General features: G+C 40.5%; 1 protein-coding gene and 1 long non-coding RNA gene across 10 annotated transcripts in view; one reads left to right on the top strand and one right to left on the bottom strand.

The window, feature by feature from the left end:
- The window catches only part of LOC26535268 (gamma-interferon-inducible-lysosomal thiol reductase), a 114240-nt gene that overhangs the window by 55367 nt on the left and 40399 nt on the right, over positions 1 to 18474 (top strand). For 2 of the 9 annotated variants that reach the window (XM_043206856.1, XM_043206855.1), the window contains one exon: positions 3653 to 3849. The exons of 5 other annotated variants lie outside the window; for them this stretch is intronic. In XM_043206856.1, the coding sequence (XP_043062791.1) occupies positions 3653 to 3754 (102 nt within the window). In that variant the 3' untranslated portion in view covers positions 3755 to 3849. Of the gene's footprint in view, positions 1 to 3652; positions 3866 to 18474 lie in introns of those variants that run through there. 2 more of the 9 variants (XM_043206859.1, XM_039371311.1) reach the window with 2 other exon arrangements.
- On the bottom strand, positions 4529 to 7181 carry LOC120320761. Its single transcript, XR_005560303.2, has 2 exons — positions 5492 to 7181; positions 4529 to 4950 (listed from the first exon to the last, which is right to left on the bottom strand). It is a non-coding gene; the product is annotated as an uncharacterized LOC120320761 (long non-coding RNA).

The raw sequence follows: 18474 nt of genomic DNA, 5'->3' as shown, positions 1-18474 counted from the left end.
CGGCTATTGATCCTGATCAAGAATATATGTGGGATTGGAGTAAGTTGGCATAATTATGTAGCCTAGATGTTTTGGGAGTGCACACACTGTTTCCTATTTGACCAGAACCGCCAAGTATTTCATCAGCCAGATCCTAACAGCATTGCCAACAGTCTCTCTCTCCCATGGGTTCTCTGAAGTAATACGTTGAAGTCAGTCGCTGCATAATTTTTAACGAAGTCAGTCTATGCGTTCATTAGTGCGAAAGTCGTAGTTCTTTTCATTTTTACAATTATTAATTTCAAACTTTGTGAACATTACCCAAAATAATAAACTTAATTTGTATTATCCCTACAAATTATTCGATTTCGTACTAGTTAAAGTTCCGTTCGCTTCGGCAATTAATCTCTTGTTATTTAAATAAAAACAAGAGAGAACGCTATAGTCGAGTTCCCCGACTATCTGATACCCGTTACTCAGCTAGTGGAAGAGAGAAGGAGCGTCTTAAACACAGTTTTTGGCAGTTTGTAGGCGTTATAGTGGGCGTGGCAGAAAGTTTTTTGGCAAATCGATAGAAATTTACAAGACCAATATAAAAATGACAAAATATCAAAACATTTTTCCAAAGTGTGGGCGTAGCAGCTTTGGGCGGTTTGAGGGCGTTAGAGTGGGCGTGCAAAAAGTTTTTTGGTAAATCGATAGAAAATTACAAGACTAATGCAAAAATGAAAAAAATTTCAAAACATTTTTCAGAAGTGTGGGCGTGGCAGTTTTGGGCGGTTTGTGGGCGTTAGAGTGGGCGTGGCAACATGAATCGACAAACTTGCGCTGCTTCTATGTCCCTGGAGTCTGTATACTTAATCTCAACTTTCTAGCTTTTGTAGTTCCTGAGATCTCGACGTTCATACGGACGGACAGACGGACATGGCCAGATCGACTCGGCTACTGATCCTGATCAAGAATATATATATTTTATATGGTCGGAAACGCTTCCTTCTGCCTGTTACATACTTTTCAACGAATCTAGTATACCCTTTTACTCTACGAGTAACGGGTATAATTATTTAATCTGTTCTCCTTCTGTCTTTGTGTTTTGTTTACTCTCTCTTTTAAATATGGAAACCAATGTTGTCTGCTTCCAAAACAAACGACGTCAGGTAATAAAGCCTGAGCAGTCTAAAATTACCTGTTTGCTATGTGAAAGAATTATGCACGTTAAGTGCGCTAGTTTTAACGGCCAAACAAAAGCAGAAAAAGGCCCTAGCTAAAAGCCCAAATCTAAAATACTGTTGTGATATTTGCCTAGGAGTTGCTAATGAAATGAAATTGTTTACGCGTCAAACTAAAGGTGGCTTGAAAGGACTGATCAGCAGTTTTTGCGTGGCTAGAGATAGTTTTCGTCGAGCTAATGATCTTTTTTCCGCGCTAGATTCACAATTTAATAGCCTTAAGCTATTAGAGGAATCTCCAAAGCGCAAGAAAGCCGCTGGTAGGCTGCCTAAGGGTAATGCCCCGCAACCTCCGGCAAGTGATCAACAGGACTCCACAGCTGATCAGTTGACGATCGCAGCAAACCCTCAAATGTAGCTTAGATCGGCAGCTAAAAAAGATTCTGATCAATCCGATGTGGAGGGAGCCCAGTTTGGGATTGCTACAGATTCCGTTTTGTCCGCATAGGTTTCTCAACCGGTGATTCCACCTGTTCCGAATAGCTTATCACCATAAAGGAACAACCGGACTAACGGCACAAGTTCGCACTTCAGAAATACAACCTGCCAAAACACCTCTCAGTGGTTCCACTAAAGAAACAAATTTTTGTAGCTCTGCTTTCCCCAGATCAAACATCATCTGATGTATTGTCTTATATACAAGACAAAATAAAAGCCGACAACATAAAAGTGAAAAAATTTAACTTTTCTTACGCTAAGGACATTTCATCTTTCAAGATAACTGCCCCTAATGAGCTATTCTCCACCATATATTCTGGTGATTTTTGACTGATTAAAACAAGAGAGAACGCGATAGTCGAGTTCCCCCACTATCTGATACCCGTTACTCAGCTGGTGGAAATTTACAAGACTAATACAAAAATGAAACAAGAGAGAACGCTATCTGATACCCGTTACTCAGCTAGTGGAAGTGCGAAGGAGAGTCTTCAACACTGACAGTTTTTGTCGGCTTGTGGTCGTTAGAGTGGGCGTGGCAAAAAGTTTTTTGGCAAATCGATAGAAATCTACAAGACCAATTAATAATGAAAAAATATTAAAACATTTTTTAAAAGTGTGGGTGGGGCAGTTTAGGGCGGTTTGTGGGCGTTAGAGTGGGCGTGGCAAAAAGTTGTTCGGCAATTCGATAGAAATTTTGGGCGGTTTGTGGGCGTTAGAGTGGGCGTGGCAACATGAATCGACAAACTTGCGCTGCTTCTATATCTTGGGAGTCTGTATGCTTAATCTCATTTTTCTAGACTAGATTTTCTAGACAAGATTTTCTAGATTTTTCAGACGGACGGACAGACGGACATGGCTAAATCGACTGGGCTATTGATCCTGAACAAGAATATATATACTTTATATGGTCGGAAACGCTTCCTACCCGAGTAACGGGTATAAAAACATATCGGCAGATACTGGCTGGGTACTGAGGGAGCCGTGATAGCCGCAGCTGTACCGTCTCTTTTTCCGCCATCTTCAACACGTGGAATACTGTATATAAGTTATCACAAGCTAAGCAGAATCAAATCAGCCAAATGCGCGTGCAACAAAGGTTCCACATCCAATGGCGGCGTAACTTGATCCGCGGATCTAACAGCCGACGAAGAAGGTCACGACGCGCACGGTCAGCAGATCCGTACGCCAAGTAACCGCTACAGAACGGCACGAGGCGCATGGTCAGCGTAGCGCAGGATCATACCGCAGTAGGATCTACGAAGCGAGCAGTGAATGAGCTGCCTCTGCTACCCCTTAAGAATTCTGTTGAAAGCCACGCTTCCAACGGGAGGACAATGTTGGGTTTCGCAGCTGCCAGAAAATTATAAATTTTTTATTTGTAAACATACCAACTTTGGAGACACAGTTCAAGAGCATTATCTTTGTTATCTATGCAGATCATCTGCGTGACCATCTAAGCTCTCCCCTTTCGCGCTATCTATATTTGTATAACTCTGGCACCTACATTTTTAGCATAGCGTTTTACTGTTCGCTCTGCAATCAATTCAACTCTCGCTTTTGTACTTTATGCATTTGCGCATCGCTGCCAAACTTTGCAGAGGAAAGTAAACCAAATCTTTTGAATTATCTACAAATCCATCGTCGTTTTATTTTCTTGAGCTTAGCTCAACACGTCCGCTCCTAGAGTATGGACGGCATTTTTGGAGTCCATAATACGAAGTTTATTTGAATCGCATTCAACCGGTTCAAAAAATTTCTAACTCGTTGTCTTACGACGCCTAAATAGGGATGCAAAAGTTTTATTACCACCTTGTTTCACTATACTAATGTTAATGAACTTTTATATGTTTTCCCTGTTCTTTACTGTATTCCTATATCTCGTCCGCCTTTAGATACGCCCATTAACTAAGCTAAGTTAAGGAAAGGTAACCGTAAGGCTTAGAAAGACGGGTTTTCCATTTGATTTTCCATGGATTTTTTTAATCGTATTTGAATTTATATTACAGGAGGAAGTCAATGGAGAAAAGCAAAATACTGCACTTTGTGCGCGCTCCAGAGTCAAGGAGGATCGAAAAAACCGAGACAAAACGAATGGAAATTGGCTTTAATCGAAAGGCTACTAGGTTTTGGCAAGAATAATCAAGGTTAATAGCCACAGAGCAAGTTAACCGCTGATCTATCCCCTTGCCGTCTTATTTGGAATCTTAGCTACTTCAATCGTAAGTGCCCAAACAGAAATGAATTTATTTTGTGCCGAACACTTTTATACGCCAATTCCTAAAGTAATTTTATCACAGAAAGCTTTGACCACCGCTTAAACATCCGTAGAGAGGAGTCGTGCTTGAATCTACTTAATGTTGACGAGTCCAAGTATCAAGTAAAAAAGAAAGTACACGCAGTGTTAAAGTCGCGAATTTATGGTAGTGAGTGTTAAATAATCTATCTCAGGGTACTATCATTAGTGGTTTAGCAATAACAGACCATAGCGATTCCCAGAAATTCCCAGAAGAAAACTATCAGAAGAATTAATTGGGCTAACCCAACTCAATTGAGGTTGCTGAACGGATCTGCAGAATTTGAGAAAGATATTAGTTCAAAACTTCAACACGCCAACAATAGGTCTTATAAAAATTATTACGTCGGCGACAAAGTTTTCTAAAAATCAAAGAAACGAATGGGAAATAAACTGTAAACAGACAATGAACGTAAACCGACAATGTCTCAAATGAGACAAGAGAGAACGCGAGTTTCTCGACTATCAGATACCTTAACCTAAAAATATTTGCTTATATAGTTCTAAGGATAGACGGACGATCAGACGGCCAAGGCTAGATCCTAAAAAAAAATTTTAAACTATTTATAGAATTCATTTTAAAATTAAATTTTTCGTTTATTATTTTATTTGGGGTTAGGACTACATAAAACAATATTAGTCAAATTAGTCAAATTTATAAAAAATGATCTGAAAATGTAATGTTCTTAATAATAAAAGCAAAAGTAAACTTAATGAGCCGCGAAGCTTTAGATGTAATTTATAAATTGTTAAGCCTGAAAAATCTCCAGCACATTGTGCACCTTAAGGAGGGAGTTTGCATGAAGCCACAATTAGGCAGCAGTATTCCTTTGGTAATTGTTTTGATGTGTTTCTGCGTCACCTTTCAGCTCCATCGACGTTGCGTTTATAGCCGCGAGGAATTTGACCACCGTACAAAGAACAAAGGAGTTAGCAGGCAACACATTGGTGTGGCAAAATCGGATGCCGTTCTTCAATTCAGCAGTCTGAATCCAATGAACAGCAATTATTCTGATAAAAAAGAGTTAAAAACTAATTTAAAATAAGTATTAAATCAAATAAATTCTATCAATATCAACGGGAAAAAGGTCGGAACGCTTTTAAAGATGTGCTCCCACTTATGTAAAAATATTTCTTAAATTTAAATAAACGGTAGGGGATATATTATCGGTAGGGATAATATAGCTTACAAGCCCCGAAGGCGAAGACTTTGTCTTGTGTGAGAAGATAGGCGAAAAAAACTATTACACGTCAAAGTCAAAAATAAAATGCAGGTGGATCACGGATATCCGTCGGAAAATAGAGACACAGCTTCAAAAGTTCCCAGACAATTCAGAATAGAGCAGGAAAAGAATATGTGGTGAAAGATGTGCAGCTATGCGTCCTGCTGCAACCAAGCGAAACCGTCTTGCGGGAGTATCATGACTTTCCAATAGAAGGCCATGTGGCCAATCGATAACTGGCCACAAAAATCAAGGAAATGCATAGGAGCGTCATTTGTCAAAAACGGCAGAGGGGTTTGCAGACGCCAGTAATATGTAAGATTCTTTACCGAAACGGTACCGTGCACATCAGCGACCTAAATCAGAAGGAAGAAAACGGCAGGATCATCAGAGCCCAAAAATGGACGGAACAAGTCAATCGCTTCAGCGACAGGCGAAAGCGGAAGGCAACTGAGACAAAAAGCTAGCAAACAAGAATTCTGCGCTTTGAGCATGCGCCAGGGCCAAGGAAGACCTGAAGTACACAAAAGTAGGCCAAGGCCGAAGTTAATGAAAGCATGCCACAATTAACGGGATAGGCTGAACAGCGCAACTATCGAGGCAACACCATTCGCAAGAAATAGAGATATTAATAGAAGCAGATTTTATTAGGTACCGGTCCAATCTCTCTCTTTTTTAATCTCATCAAAAGTCCCTTCACTGCGGTTAGTATCAGAGCGGTAAGAATAAATTGACAGTGCAATAGAAAAGTTTTTGTCAGTGGAGACCCTGCCATATACAATAAAATTTTACAATTTGAAAATTTGCAATCAGGTCGCATTGAAGTATGGCCACAGCTTAAATCTGATTTCAATGGGTTAGGCAACTCAATTGAAGTTGCAAAACGGAGTATTTTTTCGCTTAAAAGAAAGTTATCTCAAGACCCGGGTTAACGAAAGTGTACCTACCATGCAGTACTTCGTCTTAGGCTACACGTCTCCTACAGATAATAAAATTCCTTCTACTCCACATTATGTATTTCCCCAGAGTACGTCTACTAAGTAGACAGATAAACAAATTGATTGTCGAGAAGAAGTTTTTTGTCAGAAAAATTATTCATATTTTTCTTAAAGATTTCACTATTTAATAAAGATGAATTGATCGTCTAAAGGTTTAGAGCATTTAACAGCATTGTCGTAACATTTATAAAAACGCTTCACAAAAGGATTTTTCTGTGTTTAGTAACTATTAATGTTTATTATCTTTAGTCATAGAAAAGGTCTACGGTATACGGTTTAAACTTTCTCAAGCGGTGATGGTAGATGCTTATCATTTCTTGCAATGCACATAAATTGTTCTTTTTTTTGTACTTTTTGTTGCAACTTGTGCTACTTCAAATGTTCTCTTAACATTCGTCATAGCATTCCTAGCTTCAAAGCAAGCGAACGTGTTTTTTCCTGCGCTTCAAATTTAAGTTGCGGTAGCAAAATTATAATAAATTCTTTATGATTATATTTTGTAAACAACCCAGCGTTTGTACGCTGTGCTGTTTGGTGTTGTTTTTGTATGTACATAAACCGCGCTGTGGATAAGCTCTCTCACTCTCTCGCTCTCCCACACAAATTTTAATGTTCTAAGCTCGCTTCCAAGTTTCAAGATCCTAAAAAGATGGAAAATTATGTTGTCTGATTCTAAAACAAATGCCTTTAGGTTATAAAGCCTGACTAAACTAAGTGCAATGGATTTAGAGGCCGAACAAGTGATAACCTAGTTAAGGGCCTATATCTAAAATACTGTGATACCTTGCCTAGGGGCTGAAAACGAGAAGAAATCGTTTATGCGCCACACTAAAGGTGGCTTGAAAGGACTGATCAGCAGTTTTGGCGTAGGTCGAGATAGTTTTCGTCGATCCTATGATCTCCTTTCCACGCTAGCTTTACAGTTTAATAGCCTTAAGCTATTAAAATAATCTCCAAAGCGCAAGAAGGCCGCTGGTGGTAGGCTGCCTAAGGACTCCACAGCTGACCAGTTGACGATCGCAGCAAACCCTCAAATGTAGCTTAGATCGGCAGCTAAAAAAGATTCTGATCAATCCGATGTGGAGGGAGCCCAGTTTGGGATTGCTACAGATTCCGTTTTGTCCGCACAGGTTTCTCAACCGGTGATTCCACCTGTCCCGAATAGTTTACCACCGCAAAAGGAATATTGAGTCCGGACTACCGGCACAAGTTGGCACTTCAGAAATACAACCTGCCAAAACACCTCTCGGTGGTTCCACTAAAGAAACAAGTTTTCGTTTCTCGGCTTTCCCCTGATCAAGCATCATCTGCTGTATTATCTTATATACAAGACAAAATAAAAGCCGACAACATATAAGTAAAAAAATTGAACTTTTCTTACGCTAGGGACATTTCATCTTTCTGCCCCTAATGCGCTATTCTCCACCATATGTTCTGGTGGTTTTTGGCTGATTAAAACAAAAGAGAACGCTTGTAACGAACAATTAGTAAATACTGCGGCTGGATGTTACGAGGGTCGTTTGATAAGTCCGTGACTTTTTGAATAAAATATATTTTTTTCGTCAAAGAAGCGTTTTATTTCTCAACATAATCTCCTTTTAGCTCTATACATTTAGTCCAGCGTTTTTCCAATTTTTTTATTCCTTCCAAATAATAGGTTTTCTCAAGGCCCTCAAAATAGTCGTTTGTTTCTGTGATGACCTCTTCATTTGACCCGAATCTCTTACCGCCGAGCCATTTCTTCATGTTTGGAAACAAAAAATAGTCACAGGGGGCTAAATCTGGAGAATATGCTGGATGGGGTAGCAGTTCGTAGCCCAATTTATGAAATTTTGCCATGCTGACTACACACGTGTGCACCCGTGCATTGTCCTGATGGAACAGCACTTTTTTTTTCGCCAAATGCGGTCGTTTCTGCTTCAAATCAATATCGAATCTGTCCAAAAGCTCTGAATAATATTCGCCGGTGATCGTTTTACCCTTTTCAAGGTAATCGATGTGAATGATACGAGGGTCGTTTGATAAGTCCGTGACTTTTTGTATTTGCCGCGCACCTGCTCTAAATACAACACTGCTCCTGTCAGCAGTTATCGATTAACAGCTGACTGTAAAATTTTGAGAAAGCTGCGTTTTTTGGTTTGCGTTTTATAGGCATTGAAAGCAGACGATCTCGTGAATTTTAACGAAAATGGAAAAAAGTGAATTTCGTGTGCTAATTAAGCATTATTTTTTGCGTAAAAAATCCATCACCGAAGCCAAGGAAAGACTTGATAAATATTATGGGGACTCTGCACCATCAATTTCAATGGTTAAGAAATGGTTTACTGAGTTCCGTTGTGGTCGTACCAGTACAAGTGATGCCGAACGTTCAGGTCGCCCAAAAGAGGTCGTCATGCCAGAAATCGTCGACAAAATCCATGGAATGATATTGGATGATCGGAGAATGAAAGTGCGTGAGGTAGCTGAGGCTGTAGGCATCTCAACTGAACGGGTACATCACATTTTACATGAATATTTGGACATGAAAAAGCTTTCCGCGCGATGGGTGCCGCGATTGCTCACACACGACCATAAGCGCAACCGTGTGACCATTTCAAAGGAGTGTTTGGCGATGTTCAACCGCAATCCAAACGAATTTTTGCGCCGTTTCGTTACCGTAGACGAAACATGGATCCACCACACCACACCAGAGACCAAAGAACAATCAAGACAGTGGGTTTCTCCGGGTGAACGTGCACCAAAGAAGGCCAAGGTGGGTCTGTCGGCCAACAAGGTCATGGCCACAGTTTTTTGGGATGCACAAGGTACGTAAACTCAGGAGAAGTGCACACGCAAAAATTTTCTCCGGCTGGGCTCGTCGACTATTGGTGGTGGTGATCTTGCTACTTCTCTTGGATTTGCCTTTATTCATTATGAAGTTCAAATTTGCGTGAAGGAACAATCCAAAAAAAAGGGGCACGGGATAACACAAATCTTAGTCTAAATACACGGAAAAAGGATAGATATTAATAAGAAAAGGAAAATATTGCACTATATCATTACGAACACTTACTTATCTCAGATGGAGTTAAGATACTTTTTGCCCTCCCTACCATGGCCGTACTATGACCATACTTATCCTCTTAAATTGAACGGCCCTTCGGTGTTCAAGGGTCTCATGGGGTTAATGCCAAGTCAAAAATTACTGTTTTTCTAAAACATTATACAAGTTTATTTAAAAGCTAAAAGGAGATTCTATCGATTTGCAAAAAAACTATTTGCCACGCCCTCTCTAACGCCCACAAACCGCCCAAAGCTACCACGCTCACACTTTTGAAAAATGTTTTGATATTTTTCATTTTTGTATTAGTCTTGTAAATTTCTATCGATTTGTCAAAAAACGTTTTGCCACGCCCACAAACCGCCAAAAACTGTGTTTAAGACTCTCCTTCTCCCTTCCACTAGCTGATCAACGGGTATCAGATAGTCGGGGAACTCGACTATAGCGTTCTCTCTTGTTTATATTTGGCAATAACTTTAAAGCACGAAGCCGGTTCAGATAAGTTGTACTCAGATCAAAATTGAGTGGGTTTTGATTGCAGTGAACGCTTTGAGCGCATTTGTTAATTTCTATTTTTCTCTGCCTACATGACTCTCTCTATAGCTTATTTTGTTTAAAGTTAAATTTGGGGATGGAATGGAGGGAAAGCGCTTTCAAGGGCCTGTAAACGCTGCAGAAAATAAATATTCATTTTTTTCCCAAAATTACATAATCGTTTCATATCACTAATTAGATTATTTTTTTCTTTTTTTTTAAACGATAAACATATGGGTTTTTATACCGAGCAGAGGCGAACAGAAAATCACTCAAAACCAAAATTCACAGAACAAACTAGAACCACTCAATTTTTTTTCGGCCAAGCCTTTTTCATTCTCTGGGATCTTGCCTCTTTTCTTGCTTGGCGGATGATTTACAAATTTCGCCGGCTGAACACCAAAAAAAGAAATAAACTAATTCTACCTATCCTACACTTAACTAAAATCAGGCCATTTTTGGCCTATGACTTTCTTTATAGTTTTTTTCTTGAGTTTCCTTTCACATTCGGCCACCAATTTCCTCTCCCCTTCTTAGATTTTTTTTGGCCTTTTCTCGGGCCTTAAATTACATCGCTTAGAAATGATTTTGCACTAGCCAAAAAATGATTTTCGCCTGCTTTTTCGTTTCGCGGCAGCGACACCGGTGCTGAAGCGAAATTTGTTTCCGACTCCAGCTCCCGCATGGGGTCTCAAAATCTTTGAGCGCATTTTAGCGGCTGGCTCTTCTTTGGAATAGTTTCACTGGCTCTCGATGCGTCGGAAGCTTCCCTGACTTCCTGGTCCGCGACTCTGGACGCAGCTGGTGGATTGGGGCGTTGGCTCGTGGGACTCACGTTGCCCACGGTGTATGTTGGACAAGCCCTGCAGTTTTTTACGAAGCAAATCGCGCACAACTGCTCTTGATCAAAGTCGGGAGGTGAAAAAGAAAATCTTAGACGACACCAATCTGGCGCAAACCTTTTGCCCCTAGAAAAAAGAGATATGTGCCCCAGAGAAGGTTGACATTTGGGCCTGTTGCTCTCCTTTGCCTTTCTTTCGAGCCACTTCTTTGGTTCGACCACCCACATCTAGATGGCGCCTATGAACTTGAGAGAAGCATGGTCCGTAATGACCGTGAAATGCCGCTGCTTTACCGGTTTAGCTTAGCCAACATAAATTTCGTGAGATATTAAATGAGTCTTTCCCAGCCCTGAGACTGCGAACGAGGGAAACTTGCCAATCACTTTAATCAGGCTAGTTCGCTGCAGAAAATAAATATTCATTTTTTTTCCAAAATTACATAATTGTTTCATATCACTTAGATTAGATTATTTTTTTCTTTTTTTTTAAACGATAAACATATGGGTTTTTATACCGAGCAGAGGCGAACAGAAAATCACTCAAAACCAAAATTCACAGAACAAACAAGAACCACTCAATTATTTTTCGGCCAAGCCTTTTTCATTCTCTGGGATCTTGCCTCTTTTCTTGCTTGCCGGATGATTTACAAATTTCGCCGGCTGAACACCAAAAAAAGAAATAAACTAATTCTACCTATCCTACACTTAAATCATACTAAAATCAGGCCATTTTTGGCCTATGACTTTCTTTATAGTTTTTTTCTTGAGTTGCCTTTCACATTCGGCCACCAATTGTCTCTCCCCTTCTTAGATTTTTTTGGCCTTTTCTCGGGCCTTAAATTACATCGCTTAGAAATGATTTTGCACTAGCCAAAAAATGATTTTCGCCTGCTTTTTCGTTTCGCGGCAGCGACACCGGTGCTGAAGCGAAATTTGTTTCCGACTCCAGCTCCCGCATGGGGTCTCAAAATCTTTGAGCGCATTTTAGCGGCTGGCTCTTCTTTGGAATAGTTTCACTGGCTCTCGATGCGTCGGAAGCTTCCCTGACTTCCTGGTCCGCGACTCTGGACGCAGCTGGTGGATTGGGGCGTTGGCTCGTGGGACTCACGTTGCCCACGGTGTATGTTGGACAAGCCCTGCAGTTTTTTACGAAGCAAATCGCGCACAACTGCTCTTGATCAAAGTCGGGAGGTGAAAAAGAAAATCTTAGACGACACCAATCTGGCGCAAACCTTTTGCCCCTAGAAAAAAGAGATATGTGCCCCAGAGAAGGTTGACATTTGGGCCTGTTGCTCTCCTTTGCCTTTCTTTTGAGCCACTTCTTTGGTTCGACCACCCACATCTAGATGGCGCCTATGAACTTGAGAGAAGCATGGTCCGTAATGACCGTGAAATGCCGCTGCTTTACCGGTTTAGCTTAGCCAACATAAATTTCGTGAGATATTAAATGAGTCTTTCCCAGCCCTGAGACTGCGAACGAGGGAAACTTGCCAATCACTTTAATCAGGCTAGTTCGCTGCAGAAAATAAATATTCATTTTTTTTCCAAAATTACATAATTGTTTCATATCACTTAGATTAGATTATTTTTTTCTTTTTTTTTAAACGATAAACATATGGGTTTTTATACCGAGCAGAGGCGAACAGAAAATCACTCAAAACCAAAATTCACAGAACAAACAAGAACCACTCAATTATTTTTCGGCCAAGCCTTTTTCATTCTCTGGGATCTTGCCTCTTTTCTTGCTTGCCGGATGATTTACAAATTTCGCCGGCTGAACACCAAAAAAAGAAATAAACTAATTCTACCTATCCTACACTTAAATCATACTAAAATCAGGCCATTTTTGGCCTATGACTTTCTTTATAGTTTTTTTCTTGAGTTGCCTTTCACATTCGGCCACCAATTGTCTCTCCCCTTCTTAGATTTTTTTGGCCTTTTCTCGGGCCTTAAATTACATCGCTTAGTAATGATTTTGCACTAGCCAAAAATGATTTTCGCCTCTGCTTTTTCGTTTCGCGGCGGCGACACCAAAGCTCCCGCATGGGGTCTCAAAATCTTTGAGCGCATTTTAGCGGCTGGCTCTTCTTTTGAATAGTTTCACTGACTCTCGATGAGTCGGAAGCTTCCCTGACTTCCTGGTCCGCGACTCTGGACGCAGCTGGTGGATTGGGGCGTTGGCTCGTGGGACTCATGTTGCCAAGGTATATGTTGGACAAACCCTGCAGTTTGTTACGAAGCAAATCGCGCACAACTGCTCTTGATCAAAGTCGGGAGGTGAAAAAGAAAATCTTAGACGCCACCAATCTGGCGCCAACCTTTTGCCCCTAGAAAAAAGAGATATGTGCCCCAGAGAAGGTTGACATTTGGGCCTGTTGCTCTCCTCTGCCTTTCTTTTGAGCCACTTCTTTGCTTCGACCACCGACATCTAGATGGCGCCTATGAACTTAAGAGAAGCATGGTCCGTAATGACCGTGAATTCGTGTCCCTCAATATACGGCCTAAACCGTTTAATGCAAATTATGGCAGCTAAACATTCTTGTTCAGTGACCGAATAATTCCTCTGAGCCTTTTTCATCTTTTTGGATACAAAGGCTATTGGATACTCATCTCCCTGCTCTGTTTTCTGAACCAAGACTTCACCAACACTAGTCATGTTCGCATCGCACTGCACGAAAAATGGCTTGTTAAAATTTGCGCTGCGAAGGACAGGAGCCGAACATAGCATAGTTTTCAGCTGATCAAATGCTTTTTCACCTTCTGGAGTCATCTGGAATTTCTTTTGGGGCTTCAGCAAGTCGGTCAAAGCGGTAGCGAGTGAAGCAAAATTGCTAATAAATTTTCGATACCATCCTACCATTCCTAAGAAACTGCGCAGAGATTTCAGACTTTTCGGAAGAGGGAATTCCGACATTGCAGAAATTTTTTTCCGGGTCGGTTCTTATGACACCTTCTTCGACTATATGCCCCAAATATTTGACTGAACGTATGCAGAAATAGCTTTCTTCTAAGCTGAGTGTCAAACCAGCAGCTTTGATTTTTTCTGCAACTATGGTCAACACTTTGAGATGCATTTCGAAATTATCCGAAACTACCAGCAGGTCATCTAAGTACACAAACACCTCATGTCATAATTCAGACGTGTCATCGTTTGTAAAGCATTAGTTAACCCAAATGGCATTACTGTATAGTGGTAAAGAGGCTTCCCCGGAATGGTAAACGCCGTCTTTTAACGATCCAAAGGAATCTGCCAGTAGGCGTCTTTCAAATCCAAACTTGAAATATACATCGCCTTAGGAAGTCTTCATAATATCCCGTCGATCTGCGTCAAGGGATATGCGTCATTTGTCGTCACCGCATTGACCTTACGACTATCTAGACAGAGGCAAACTTTTCCACGTTTTTGAACAAGAACAACTGAAGACGACCAGGGGCTCTGAGACTCCTCTATCACCCTCATTTTCAACATCCTGTCTACTTCCGCATATAATAATTTTCGACAGCGGGAGACACGTGAAAATGCCGCTGCTTTACCGGTTTAGCTTCGCCAACATAAATTTCGTGAGATATTAAATGAGTCTTTCCCAGCCCTGAGACTGCGAACGAGGGAAACTTGCCAATCACTTTAATCAGGCTGTTTCGTTGGCTTTCGGACAGGGTGTGAGCATCCAATACGATTTCTGAGATTTCCATGGACGATGGCAACAAGTTGAAAATTTTCCAAAAATGTAGCCCTAAATACAGAAGGCACAATGTGAAAATCGAGTTCTTTTGATACACCTTTAAATTTTACTTCGGTTGTTAATTTCCCTACAACTTCCTGCTTTCTTCCATCCGCAGTATGCGCCACCATTAAAACGCTCTTAAATTTTACCCTGCTACGTATAATCTGTTCTGCCAACTTGGCTCCGATAACATTTATGGCCGCTCCGGTATCCAACAATCCGACAACCATCCTATCCAACATCCAAACCTCGGCATATGGTCGCTTATCATTATCCTTAAATCATATAGCATTAATTGTTTTTATGGACTTCCAAAAAGTTCTCATTTTCTTAGTATTTCTTGATTTTGATATTGTATTGCTGGAGAAAAACCGCGTAATTGCCACCCAGTGTTTGTTCTGTAAGAGCCTGTACTTGATAAATAAAATTATCTACACTTATACCCTCTGGATTTCCGCTAAAACTCAATTTCCAGCTGTTCACAATGTGGCCTACTTAATCGAGCCTCTGTCTTAGATCGGATTTGAAGCTTCTGGGAGTCCCTCGGCCAGAACCGGATTGGTCCTCCATATTTTCTAGTGGTATATGTCCTCTGAAATCAGCCCCATTCTCTGCCTCAGAAACAATTCTTGGTGTTTGAAGATGTGCGGCTAGGTTTGTCTCTATTAATTGAGCCATTTTTTTCAGCTAGCTGGGTCAGCAGATCATTCTGCATGTTTTGGACAGCACCTATAATTGTCTTTTGAATTAGATCTGCTTGACCGGCCCCCAAAACTGCTGGATTTCGATGACCCCTCAGCGTGGAGCCACTTGCAGCCAAAACTTGACCTTTTTGCGCTCTAGTATTTTGTGAGGGAGTTCCTTGTTTTTCGAAACATATTGTCTGGCAAACCGGGCATGTGTCTTTCGTTTTGTATATTTTGTTTTTGTCCAAGCAGGTATCGCATAGACAATACTTTCGCAGCGAAATATCTTCCGCATCAGCCATTGCGCCTAAGTTTTAAAATTCTCATTATTAAATTCTAAATACAAAAATGAAAAAATATCAAATTATTTTTCAAAAGTGCGGGCGTGGCAGGTTTGGGAGGTTTGTGGGCGGTAGAGTGGGCGTGGCAGCATGAATCGACAAACTTGCGCTGCTTCTATGTCTCTGGAGTCTGTATGCTTAATCTCAACTTTCTAGCTTTTGTAGTTCCTGAGATCTCGACGTTCATACGGACGGACAGACGGACATGGCCAGATCGACTCGGCTATTGATCCTGATCAAGAATATATATACTTTATATGGTCGGAAACGCTTCCTTCTGCCTGTTACATACTTTTCAACGAATCTAGTATACCCTTTTACTCTACGAGTAACGGGTATAAAAATGCTATAAAATATAAAGTTAAACGACAGATAAACAAAGAGATAGAATATTCTTATCAGCAATTGAACTGCGAGGTCTTTGAACTTCTCCGTTTGATCCGCTGTTCCCTTTATACCGCAAAAATAACTCGCCAAGTTTGAGCTCAATGGGAAGAGTACCAAACCAGAAGAATATTTTTATTCTTAGTCTGCGAGGTCGTTGAACTTCTTGGTTTCTCACGAAGTGTGAGCTCAATCGTCTGAGCACCAAACCAGAGTCCAACTCAAATGTTCTTCCGTCGACCAATATAAAAACATATAAAACAAATCAATAAAATAAACAGATTACCAAAGCCACAAGAATTCGGAACTAGCAACAACAATCGCATGTATAAATATGACATCGAGCATGACTAATCCCCTGAGAAAAAACCTAATGACCATGTGCCTAAAAGAAACGACAAAAAAACAACAACAACGCAAAGAGCTTGGCGCCAACCGGCAACAACAACAATCACAGTTTGCAGACTGCGGTTAGACTTCGACATCTATACCTATGATCCAGCTGGCTGCCTGCACTTTGCGAAATTGGGTATGTTGGTTTCGCTATAGATTGTGGTCAGTGATCGCTTCTTCTCTAAGAATGCTATTTACTGCATTTCCAAGCGACTTAGGCGAAATTATATTTTTGACTTGTAATGATATTTATTTGACCAATAAACGTGGTCAGGCTGCGAAACTATTAAATTCCAAAGCCAGCGGTTCCTATGCGTTTAATAAACAAATCTATTGATTCAAAATTATGGAAAGAGTATACTGTTTGAGCTCTTTTTCCTCGCCTAAAGTTTTATGATCTAGTGTGTTCGAGACTAATTTCTCCAATCGGTCTCTCCGTTTCCTATGCGCTTGAGTTAAATTCTGATATTCTCTAATTGTGGCGAAACAAGAGCAATTAACCCGCTTCTGCCCAGAGTTAAATCGTAACTATCGATTTTGACTAAGACTTTAATTTCTATCCCGTGAGCTACGTAAAATAACGTGGCCTTACAGTTGGGCGCCATACAATCAATAATGATTATCTAAATATAATTATAAATGTAACGGACTTTTATTAAATACTGCGGCTGGATGTTAAACTCAGGAGAAGTGCACACGCAAAAATTTTCTCCGGCTGGGCTCGTCGACTATTGGTGGTGGTGATCTTGCTACTTCTCTTGGATTTGCCTTTATTCATTATGAAGTTCAAATTTGCGTGAAGGAACAATCCAAAAAAAAAGGGGCACGGGATAACACAAATCTTAGTCTAAATACACGGAAAAAGGATAGATATTAATAAGAAAAGGAAAATATTGCACTATATCATTACGAACACTTACTTATCTCAGATGGAGTTAAGATACTTTTTGCCCTCCCTACCATGGCCGTACTATGACCATACTTATCCTCTTAAATTGAACGGCCCTTCGGTGTTCAAGGGTCTCATGGGGTTAATGCCAAGTCAAAAATTACTGTTTTTCTAAAACATTATACAAGTTTATTTAAAAGCTAAAAGGAGATTCTATCGATTTGCAAAAAAACTATTTGCCACGCCCTCTCTAACGCCCACAAACCGCCCAAAGCTACCACGCTCACACTTTTGAAAAATGTTTTGATATTTTTCATTTTTGTATTAGTCTTGTAAATTTCTATCGATTTGTCAAAAAACGTTTTGCCACGCCCACAAACCGCCAAAAACTGTGTTTAAGACTCTCCTTCTCCCTTCCACTAGCTGATCAACGGGTATCAGATAGTCGGGGAACTCGACTATAGCGTTCTCTCTTGTTTATATTTGGCAATAACTTTAAAGCACGAAGCCGGTTCAGATAAGTTGTACTCAGATCAAAATTGAGTGGGTTTTGATTGCAGTGAACGCTTTGAGCGCATTTGTTAATTTCTATTTTTCTCTGCCTACATGACTCTCTCTATAGCTTATTTTGTTTAAAGTTAAATTTGGGGATGGAATGGAGGGAAAGCGCTTTCAAGGGCCTGTAAACGCTGCAGAAAATAAATATTCATTTTTTTCCCAAAATTACATAATCGTTTCATATCACTAATTAGATTATTTTTTTCTTTTTTTTTAAACGATAAACATATGGGTTTTTATACCGAGCAGAGGCGAACAGAAAATCACTCAAAACCAAAATTCACAGAACAAACTAGAACCACTCAATTTTTTTTCGGCCAAGCCTTTTTCATTCTCTGGGATCTTGCCTCTTTTCTTGCTTGGCGGATGATTTACAAATTTCGCCGGCTGAACACCAAAAAAAGAAATAAACTAATTCTACCTATCCTACACTTAACTAAAATCAGGCCATTTTTGGCCTATGACTTTCTTTATAGTTTTTTTCTTGAGTTTCCTTTCACATTCGGCCACCAATTTCCTCTCCCCTTCTTAGATTTTTTTTGGCCTTTTCTCGGGCCTTAAATTACATCGCTTAGAAATGATTTTGCACTAGCCAAAAAATGATTTTCGCCTGCTTTTTCGTTTCGCGGCAGCGACACCGGTGCTGAAGCGAAATTTGTTTCCGACTCCAGCTCCCGCATGGGGTCTCAAAATCTTTGAGCGCATTTTAGCGGCTGGCTCTTCTTTGGAATAGTTTCACTGGCTCTCGATGCGTCGGAAGCTTCCCTGACTTCCTGGTCCGCGACTCTGGACGCAGCTGGTGGATTGGGGCGTTGGCTCGTGGGACTCACGTTGCCCACGGTGTATGTTGGACAAGCCCTGCAGTTTTTTACGAAGCAAATCGCGCACAACTGCTCTTGATCAAAGTCGGGAGGTGAAAAAGA

The sequence above is a fragment of the Drosophila yakuba genome, chromosome 2L, assembly GCF_016746365.2.
Source record: "Drosophila yakuba strain Tai18E2 chromosome 2L, Prin_Dyak_Tai18E2_2.1, whole genome shotgun sequence".
Classification (NCBI taxonomy): Eukaryota; Metazoa; Arthropoda; class Insecta; order Diptera; family Drosophilidae; genus Drosophila; species Drosophila yakuba.
This window is presented reverse-complemented; position numbering and strand designations above follow the sequence as displayed.